At 40.9% G+C, this 11,126-nt stretch overlaps 1 protein-coding gene across 7 annotated transcripts in view; it reads right to left on the bottom strand.

Annotated features, from left to right (window-relative positions):
- Positions 1 to 223: 223 nt before the first annotated feature.
- Positions 224 to 11,126, bottom strand: part of ptprsa (protein tyrosine phosphatase receptor type Sa) — a 228,068-nt gene continuing 217,165 nt past the window's right edge. For all 7 annotated transcript variants that reach the window (XM_061738512.1, XM_061738513.1, XM_061738511.1 and 4 more), the window contains 3 exons: positions 7,061 to 7,215; positions 4,528 to 4,663; positions 224 to 4,385 (listed from right to left, as the gene is read on the bottom strand). In XM_061738512.1, coding sequence (XP_061594496.1) covers positions 4,317 to 4,385; positions 4,528 to 4,663; positions 7,061 to 7,215 — 360 coding nt within the window. In that variant the 3' untranslated portion in view covers positions 224 to 4,316. The remainder of the gene's footprint in view (positions 4,386 to 4,527; positions 4,664 to 7,060; positions 7,216 to 11,126) is intronic.

Consider the following 11,126-nt stretch of genomic DNA (forward strand, 5'->3'; position numbering starts at 1 on the left):
CAAGTGTAGTCACATTTGTGCAATGGTTTATAAGAAAAACAGGGCCAATGAAGCTGTCTTGAAACAGTTCAGAAACAGTCTTGCATATAAATATAGGCTTTAAATAATGTGCAAGTTGTTGTGTTTGCTCCCCTCATTGTAGATGGTAGACAACCAAGCATGATGGAGAATAGCTGAGGGGACAAAAACATTGTAAGAGCTAAAGAAATCCCATGCAAAATGGTTTTCAGACAACATTTCTTTAATACAAAGTCAACATATCTACATACACAGTGGCTTTAAACCAATTACTGTTTCAGTTAGAAGTAACAGTTTGAAAGTGATAGCACTTGGCCTTCATACAAAGGAAAATCTATTTTGCTGAGTTTGGGTTCTTTTTCACTTGTCAGGATGACTGTATATGTTCCATTTCTTTTGATGGCATTTATTTTTTTCTTTTTGTAGGTGTTGTCCTTTTGTTTGTCCCCCACCCCCCCAATATTCAGCAACATATTCCAGTAAATTTGGCGGCTGTTCTCCGAAGTCTCGCAACTTTACAAGAAGTCAAAAGAGTAACACATTGAAGCTTCGAATGACCATTATTTCAGTTTTGGCATGGGCCCCTTTTACCAAGTCTCTTTGAATCCCAAAGGATTTCAGTTCATCGTGAAACATTTCAAGGTCCCCACTGTTTGGAAATGACATGCTGGAAATTATGAATTTGCAGCACGTTTTTGGTTGTCTTGGTCTGTCCTTGGTTGTGTCGCGCTGCTGCTTTTTTCTTAGAATCCTGACTTCTTTCGGCATCCCATAATGAAACATGGTCAAATAAAACACGATATAAGCATGGTTCGATACAAGGCTTTCAAAATACTTTGAGGAGAAATTAAAGCGTCATGTCATGACTGAACCAGTTATGGCCTATAGCACAGCTGTATTTCATTTATGGGTTAACACCTCGGCATCCCAGGTAGTTGGACAATTGGAGATGTTTGGGGTATTTGAGGGAAGCTGTTAAAGACTGAAGAACACGCTTGGGTCTCTGAGTTGTTGAAAGCCTCCAGTCGCATGCTTCCGCGCAAATAATGAGTGTTGATTCAAACAGGAACTTGGCACAGGGGCCTAACTCACCTCCGAGCTTCAAATTCAGCTAGGAGACCACTGGAGCCGATTTTTGTGCCCTCATTGAGGCTATGGCTGTGGGAATTGCAGCTGGCATGTTTCCCAGTTTAACTGCTCAAAGGGGAAATTATAAGCAGAAAAAAAGGAGAGAGGTAATTAAAGACCAGGGAGCAGGACCAGGGAAAGAGCGTTTGAGAAAACAGGCTCCACAAACACCAAGAAGCTGGACATGAGCAAAACCTTCAGCTGTGCATTTTTTGTTATCACTTAAAATATGAGATCTTGAGGGTCAAATGATACAAATACATATAATCTATATATTTGTTTATTTACAGGTATACTCTAGATAATAATGGATATCTAATAAAATGAATGGCCACATTGTACCTAAAAATATAAGTAAAAAAAAAACAAAAAAAAAAGGACTTTGAGAGAATTGTCTTCATTGCGAGGGTCAGAGTCTGTACAAATTCATACAAGGTACAGTACGTCAAGTTGATCAGATATAGATAAAAATGGTCAGTTCAGAAATTTTTGATTGATACTTGAGGATTAACAAAAAAAAAAGTAATATCAAGGCTAAAAAAGTTAATAAACAAAAAAAACCCAAGGTTTTTAAAATGGCATCTCCCCATTGATACAGGCTTTACCCAATGATCAGAGGGTAAAAAAAAAGACTCCGGTTCACGCTGGCACCACCTGTTTTCCTTAAGAGACATACTCTATTTTTTTTTTGAATAACATTTAAATGTTATTTATAAAAAGGAAATAATAATAATCACATTTTCAAATGTAAGAACCCGCAGGTATTAAAAAAGATGAGGAGTAAAATCAAATTCATGGTAAGTGTTTGGATATATCTTCATAATCTGCATTTAAATATATATGTATGTGCGAGTGTCTAATGTGTTTGCGTGTGTGTGTATGTATACACACACATACACACACAAACACACATGTTCACACAGACAGACATGTTATACTTAACATTTCTACAGTGAAAAAATAGAATGTCTTTTAACATAATATGAACAGATAAGCATTTCTCTTTTCCTGCTAATTAAAAAAAAGTGATACAACAGCTCTGTTAAAAAAAAACTAAACCAAAAAGGAAACAAAAAGTAGACATACATAATGTAAAAGAAGTCATAATAATACAACATTAATGCTTTCATAATGTTACAATAACAGTAAGGCTTTTTTGGAAATAAGAAAAGATTACACACAGTTCTATCCATCCCTCTGGTTTTAGTGCACACCCACCAGACACCTTTGAAAAGTCCGTACCCACGCTTACGCAAAAGCGCTGTTTCTCGAAATAAGACCCGCAGATTTCAAAAGCTTTTTTTCTGTTTCTTTTTTTGCCTTCCCTTAAATCAGAGTCGTATGCATAAGTGCATCACGCTGCAGTTGTTTCAGGGGTATTTGTTTCAAGCTTATTCTGTTTTATCTCAGGGATGTGTAACTCGTTACCGAAAGATTTTTGTCAACACATTATGGCATCGAGATCCAAAATGGCTGCTCGGTCTAGTTGCGTCACCCACAAAAACATCAAATATAAAATGTGGGGCATAAAACCAAAGCATCGTTTTTGTTTATCCACCATTTACCAAACACACACAGTGGAACATAGGATCGATTAGTCAACCACATTAATTACAGCGTTGGAATTGCAACAGGTCTTTGCCACTCTGAAGTCTCCTGTAAAATGATATAGATGATTTCAGAGGATGTTAGAAAAAAAAAAGAAGAAGGAAGTGTGGATGATGAAATTGTGTGGATGCACTTTCAGACGTGCCTGTCCGGGGCACGAGGAGCGAGCAGAGCTGGCATCTTTTGTTCATCAGTTTCCTCCCCTTCAAGAGTCACATGTACAGCATACACGGGTTAAGCAGCATGTTTGGTTTTTGACAAAAAAAATAAAAAATAAATCCAAGAAAAAAAAAAAGGATAAAGAAAAAGATAGTTCTTCAAAAGACAGGAAATTTCCAAACAACGATGATGAGCATTGGTCACTGTACACAGAGAAGGCCCGACTTCACGGCCATCTCTGTTTGGTTGTTCCAAAACCGTCTTCCCCACTGGATCGATGGTGGATGTCAACGCCACATTCCCTAGATTTCACACTTCCAAATACAGGGGTGATTGTAAAAGAAAAAAAAAAATCATGGGACATGTTGACATTTCTCCTTTCCCGGCCAATCAAAAATGAGACCAAGAGGAAAATTCCCGCACCAGACGAGGTTTTCCACCGGTTATCCTGTGAATGAGACATGGAACTGTCCAGGGGCACCTTTGCTCTAAATATACTGCGGTACTTCTCAACATCGCCTCGGTTACCTGGTTTAAGATACGGCTTTTACACATGTCCGCAATTCATTAAACTATGAGATTTACAATATGGGTTGATGCTTCTTCATGTCGACCACAGACGGCTCCTCCTCTAAGCTCCGAGCGCTTAAAAACAGGCAGTTCAGTGATTTGGAGTAATTTTTCCACGCAACCTATGCATAATATTACGGGAACAGTAGAAAAACTGAAGGCTTATTTAATTCCAAATCATAGTAATCTTGCTCTTTGCTGTCTCAGTGACTCGTCTCAGTGATCTTGTTTGAAAGCCAGTTGTGTTTACAGAGGCAGCGATTTGGCCACGTTGGTGGATAACACAAAAACCTTGGATAAAAATATCTGAACCCCTTTCACACCCATAACAAGAAAGTCTCCCAGTCTTGGCTACATCCATCTGCTTCTTCTTGATTTTTGCTTTCACGGTCCTTTATCTCCTTTTTCTGTTGCTTGTTACTGCTGTATCACAGAGATATTTTTCAGAAGAGAAACGTCCACGAATGTTTACAATGTCCTCCACATTGAAACACTTGAGGTAAAATAAGCAGTCTGACACTTTGATCGATACCCGCCCCACAGCTTGAGCCACAGCTTCAGATTCTCCCCCCCCACTGACGATCTTCTTAAATTATGGGCAATTTTCTCCTGTTCCTCGTGATTTAATCGGAATTACCCTAAACAGGTTGGTTTGGGATAATGTTTTCTTTTTCTTTTTTTGTTTTTCTACAAATCTACAGGATCCTGTTTGGTACGTCTGAATTAGAGGTGGTGAAATTGTCATCTGCTGTCGTCGTTTCAAATTTAAGTTTCTATGGCTCAGGAAACTGTAGAGGTGGGGGCAACAGGATTCTGGGGGAAGAGATGGCTTTTTACGTTGCATAGTGATCAAAGCTTCCTAAGTACTCCAGAGCTGCGTGATAGCAGAATTGGTACTCATCCTGTAGAAGAGAAAAACACATGGGGGGGGGGGATAAATCATCAGAAAGGAGTTTGCTGTGATTATTCAATACATTTAAAGTAAGTACAATATTTTCTGACTATGTTCTTATGTTTTGGTGCCGGTCTTGTGTGAGTTCTGACCTCAGTCTGGACCATAGCAGGTCTCTGTGTCCGGAGCATCTTCACTGTTTGGAAGATATCAACCACACCTTCGTAACGCATTCTCTCCAGGACGATGCTGAGGGTGATGAAGACTCCGGTCCTTCCCACTCCAGCACTAGATGCACAAAAAAACACGATGTGATGTGTATGTTTTGCATGAACAATACATGAGATAATGTTTGTAACACACACAATCACGCCGACTTATTTCAACATCAAAACAATTCACTTTTTGCTCTAAGGTAACCGTCCCGTCTTTAAATGCACTTCAATAGCCAGATTAATCTAACCGAGGCCTCCAAGAAATTATTCAGACACTTACATTTCCCAAAAATGGAAAAGCGTATTAACAGCAGGATTTAAATGTAACTAGTTAAAGAAGAAAAACTTCTCGAGCCAGAAATTCTCCTTAAACGGTAGCTACGACATTGATGTCAAGGAGAAAATTTCCATGCGAGAACCTTGCGAATCCACTTAGATGTGTGCCCGTGTTCTCGTCCTCAAGGAGACACATCCACACACACGCATTCAAAATCACACAAACAACACTCCGTCTCATTAAGCCCCTCCTCCCATGTGTGTGCGAGGGGAAAAAAACCTCAAGTCTGCTGCTCTTCAGAAATACAGTCTTGAGTCTTAACTCAGATCCTGAGAGCTGCCTCTCTAAGCTGCTTTGCTGTGAAATGACTTCCACTTCACCAGTGGAACAATAATTGATATGACAACAGATTTATTTGGGCTTCTTCCAGCCTCTGATGCCACTTTGTTGAGTGAGGGGTGAAAATGACTGCTGCAGACACTTCTGGCTTGTACGCAAGTAAATGAACGAGTGCGTTTGTGTGTGTGTGTGTGTGAAGACAAAGGTACCTGGTATTTTTTGACTTATGTGGATAGATAACAAGCACAGCAGTGTAAATCATGCAGAACTCAACCCCACCACCAATACGTCGCTATATTTCCAAGACCACCCAAAGCCGCTGCAGTCACAGTGTGTCACATGGACTCTTAGATTCAGTCCAACCTTCTCTCTCCCTCTCTTTCTCTCAAAACCTCTTTTTTCTCCCCCGATCTGAAACTTAAAGCTCGACGAGTCACTGCAGACTGAGAGGATTTGGTGTCCCCATTCACGGGACGTAATCAGGCAATTAATGACAAAAGGCATGTGGGTCTATCGGACAGAGGCTGAGGGAACAAGCGTAGGGAAAGAAATCCTAGAGAAAGGGCATAGAGGAAAAGAAAGTGAGAGGATTAACGGAATAGGCAGATGACAGATGGGAAAGACTAGCGCAAGAAAACAATAGTAAGAAAAAAAACCCTCCAAAACAGTGCATAAGCCCTCCTGAAGGGGATGATCAAGTCCAAAGGATGAAAGAGGAGGAGCAGGAGGTGGTGCTGCACCGGCAGATCTGACAACATCTTCATATCGCTTCGCAAGAGCAATGTCTTTCCGGAGCAATCAGCCTTTCTACATCTGTGTGTGACCTGATCAGCAGCAACAGAACCTTATGATTTATGATTTCACGGTCACGTGACTCATGCCTTTAATAGGCAGAGGGCCTTTTGGTCCATTACTCCAAGCTCAGTAATTGAAGGACTCTCCTCCCCCCACCCCTTTAACGGTAAACGACAGATATTACATCTCCCGGAGGGCCGTGTGCTGGTGACATCATTTTCCTTATCGAGACAAGATAGCTCATGTCCTGGTGCCTGTGTGATGGAAATGTAGAGAAAACTGACATTCTGGTTCAAAGTTGAAACTATTTTTAACGAGCCAGAAAGAAAACTGTTGAGCCTGTCTCAAGGAACTGCCGTGAAATCAAAGTATCTGTTTCTGAATGCTAATCAAACAAAGAAAAAATATCCCAAGTTTTATAAGTGATACAAAACAATAAGGTGTAATCATAGTTTATTGCGCGGGAATAGCAAGTCAGAACTCAACCAGATGGCTCCTCCTCAAGGTCCAACAGTGAATATGAATAATCTTGGCAACAACCACTACCAAATATCAAATTTTTACCATCATCCAGCATGAGGAGTTAATGATGTAAGTTACCTTGGAAGCTACACCTGAGGTGATAAAAATGCATCATGAAGCAACCATAAAAACTAAAAGAATGGCTTTTTCATTTGATAGGTCTCCTCTCTGCAAATGCCAAGCCACATCTCAGCCTTATCAATTATGGAGGAGAAGGGCCTGTGGATGTGCGGAGGTAGCGCTCTAAAGAGGCAGAAAGGAGAAGAGGAATCATATCTGATGATACGGTTAGAGCGGCACCTCAGGAGGAACTGGGGGACCAAACAATAACCATCTTAAGGACTGATTTAATCTTGTTGTGATACTTACAGCCTTACACCTCTTAAGATAGCAAGTGTGTCTAAAAGATAAAAGGCAGCCAACCGTGCGAGCGGCAAAGCGGGGCGCTCTTCATTAAAATATACAACTCGTGATACCTTTTGCATCTTTATTGCACTGTGCTCAAGAAAATGAAGCGTGACATGACGGATCCTTCACCTGCAGTGGACAGAAATAGGTCCATCTTGTCCAAACTGCTCCTTGGTTTTATGCACCTGGCCGATGAAGTCTATGAATCCCTCCCCGGATTTGGGCACACCTTGCTCAGGCCAGTCGGTGAATTGGAACTGCCTTACTGTCCTGGACTGGCCATCCTGAAGAAATAATGGAAGAATAAAAGACAGAAGGGATATTATTGACTATGTATAGAAGAGAAGAGAAGAGCTTAATGAGGAAAAGCAGAGCCTGTCTCAAACAAGTCTGACATGATCTTTCTTAAAACATGGCAACATTAATGTCACAGATAAAGGCTAAACTCCAATTTACATAATAATTCAAAGCAAATATTATAACCAAATTTGCATATATAGAGACCCACTCATCTCACATCAGAGAGAGCAACGTCCCCAGCTCTCCCACATCACGCTACCTCCAACCAAATTGTTTCCATTTTCTCCCCTATTGTGTTTCTGCGCGTATGTGTGCGTGTCACAAGGAGGCCCTGGTTAAAGATAATCGATAGTGTATCTGCCGTGACAAGCGTCTTCTCCCAGACGTCATGTTGAATAGGATAATCCTGTGATGCGATCAATAAAGCGACCTGATGGATGAGCAGAGTGAAGGAGGGAAGAAGCAAGGATGAAGGTCTAACATCACAGGAGAAGGGATTGGCAGTAAGAAAATTAATTAAAAAAAAAAAACATGCATGTAATGACTGAATAACAAGCTTAACAACTTAATATTCTATGAAGCCTAATAATCTTGTTTTAATGGTGAGAAAATAAATCAAAGGTATTTTAATACAACTTTACACTGAGGTTGATTCCACTGGGACGCGGGGAGTAATCTGCTGTATTTTAACAGAGCTGATTGATCAGAGAGAGGACGGTCAATACTTGTGTCCTTGCAAAGAAAGTTCCTTTTGAGTTGTCACAGTCGGAGCAAATTTGTCACGAAAGTTAGCAGAGACAACAGTTTCGTACTTTCAGACTCCGCTTGATGCCGCCACTAATTAAGACAATCAGATGTTTGTTTTCCATCTCTACACAGCAGACCTCAGTTCAACTCTGATGTGTCATTCTCACACACCCCTCTTTCAATTTGATTACCCTGAACAATCAATCTGCAAATGGAATGGTTTTTGACTGGTGATGGAACGTAAAATACGCAGTCCTTTGCTGGAGCTGGTAGCCAAAGCTCTTCTGAAGTCACGTGACTAAATCTTCATCATTGTTTTATACAGTCTGTGGTTTTGAAACCCACTTTCCTCCATATTTTTTGGAAATCCATCAACGGTGTGAGTCATTGTCTGCATTGTAATGTAAAAGTGTATGTAATTTTGTAGCAATGGTTCGTTAAACATGTTTGTCATTGTCACGGTAAAGAAGGTTTTGTGTAATTTGAGGTCCAATGTGTTAATACAGTCTGCCAAAATAAAAAAAATAACTGCAATTCCACACAGGCGAGCCTGTGCTGAAAATAATGACACCAAACAAGGCGAAGCAAACAGTAAGTAAGGTGAAATATAGAGCTTAATTCAAAAGAAGTAACAAACAGCCAATTATACCCAAGACCCTAGTGTTGCTAACAGCAGATGTTGACGGCATATTTGCTGTACAGTCTGCTGCTTCTGTATGTAAAAGGATAAACATTTCTGTCAACCGAATCTTCCTGCCTGCAAGTTTCTGCCGGGGCCGCATCCGAAGATGTTCTCGTCTGCATTATCGTACTTGACAAACACAGCGCGTCTGAGAAATAAAGCGCTGCTTACCGACTCTTTGTGTTTATGATCTCATGTTTCTTTCCCTGTTCTATGACCCGCTACATGTTTTTCTTTCTTTTGCTGCCTTTGTTTTTCTTCTCAAAAACATTTAGCCTCAGTGGGAATATTAAAAATGAAAGAGGGGGCAAAGACAGCAGCACAATAAACCAAGCATGCCAAAGAAAGAGCCAGGAAAAAAAAAAAAAAAACGACTAAAAAAATAAAATAAAAAAAAAAACGGAGAAGGAAATTTAACACACAACCTGAGGGCCCACGCGCCGTGTCAAATTGTGTGATTAAATACGTGACTGGCTCACTAGATGTGAGTGTTGAGGCGTGGATTTTATGCTATTACTCCATGGAGTCTATGCTATTACTGTGCAAAGACATGCAACAACACACACGACACACATTTTTGTGCAAAAACACAAATATACGTCTAAACTGCAGTGTGTGTGGCTGAACCCATATTTACAAGGCAGCCTCACACAAACACAGCAAAAGGGAAATGGTGCTGAGACCTATACAAAGTAAACAAACGTAGCTACACAGCATAGTCTCTGACCATTTAACGAACTATCATCATCTCCATCTTTCTGCTTTATTTTAGGAACAGCGACGATAAGCTTTTACCGCCTGCGTGCTGCCCGTTTTGCACTTTGATGATTCGATCTGCTTGGAGAACGGTCACCGACCGGCCCCAAGGACACTCTGTTTACAGGTGTGTTTTAAGCCGTTGTGTACATCCGTGTGTTTTTTAACATCTGCCTCGTTGGTATTGCACAACTGACCTAGTGTTTGTGTGACCTAGATGTTCTGCTAAATTTGGGACACTTCCAACACCTTAGTGAAGAGCTGCTACTGTGACTGTGCAAATTAAGACGTTATTGGTCACAGCAGTACACTCTGGACTTCTAAAGGTGTTGAAAAACACCAAATTGGTGCTTGTGAAAAGTATCATGGTAATAAGATAGAAAAAGGTCCCACAGCCCTTTTATTCGAAGGATTGAACCTTAACATGAACTGCTGATGTTCAAGATGGGTGCCAACAATTTCTTTGATCTATGATGGGTTCATTAAGTAAACATACATAATTATGCCAAAGCACTGCTAACAAATATGTGAGATGACAGTTCTTTAATATGTTTACTTGCCAACCTGACAAAATGTATTGATTATGGAATTAAAGTTATTTCATAAATAACTTAAAGGAGCTTGAGGCTCCTTTTAAGAAATGAGACTCTCTAGCGCCACCCTTCACCACGATGGCTGTTGGGGGTACTGCAGCCAACAGTGAAGCCGGCACGGGAGAACGGGGAGAACGCGCATGCAGCGTCATGTGACGTCACATCCGCAGCCCAGCGCGGGAAATTCGGGACCGAATTGCAGCACATTTTGCAGCACACAGCCTGTTCAAGGCAAAGGAGAGATACACTAGAGGGCTCATTCTTTTGGGTTTGGAACGCTTCATCTGACATTATTACTAGAAAACTTAAAATGTATACGGATTTTTTTCATAAATCTTGCCACAATCCGGCCTCAAGCTCCTTTAAAGTTGTTTCATAAATAACTTAAATGCACAGAAAGTGATATCCAAATATATGTTGAGTTGCATGCGTGTTTTGCTATCCACAAAATAAAACTCACAATTAGATTATTTTCCAACATTGTTCAGCCCTCATTCAGCCCTACTCTCCACATCTCCCTTGTTCTTAAAAATTGACAACAGCATATTTCTCCTCCAGTCCTCAGGCATCCTTTCACTCTCTAATGGCGCTTTTCCACTAGTACCTACTCAGCCCGGTTTGGCTCGCCTCCACTCGGTTTGGCACTTTCCCACTAGGAGTCTAACCGTGCCGAGTAGATACTTTTTCTGTAACGAGGTTCAGGCGGGATGAGTCTGGGTGTGAACATCAGTTGAAGAGCGACTTGTCAAAATATTCTTTCCAGTTTCCCATCTTCTGTCACCTGTCAACAATCTCTGTCCTTAATCACTCGAACCTTTTGGACGTCCCTCTCATCTCTGTCTCTCTGTCTCACCGACCTGTATAAGTCGTTCCCTCCCTCCTTGCTGTTCAGCCTAGAATACAAATCGTCATCTTTGTTTGGCCTTTGCCACCTCTACCTTCACCTTTTTCTGCATCTCCTTGTACTGCCGCCTACTTTCTTCGGTCCTCTCATGTCCCACTTCTTCTTACTCTGAATGTTCTCCTGCACGTCTTCATTCCAGCACCAAGTATCCTTATCTAATTTCCTTCCAGATGACACACCAAGTCCTGTCCTACTTGTCTCTCTGATCACATT

The sequence above is a fragment of the Cololabis saira genome, chromosome 13, assembly GCF_033807715.1.
Source record: "Cololabis saira isolate AMF1-May2022 chromosome 13, fColSai1.1, whole genome shotgun sequence".
NCBI classification, from domain to species: domain Eukaryota; kingdom Metazoa; phylum Chordata; class Actinopteri; order Beloniformes; family Belonidae; genus Cololabis; species Cololabis saira.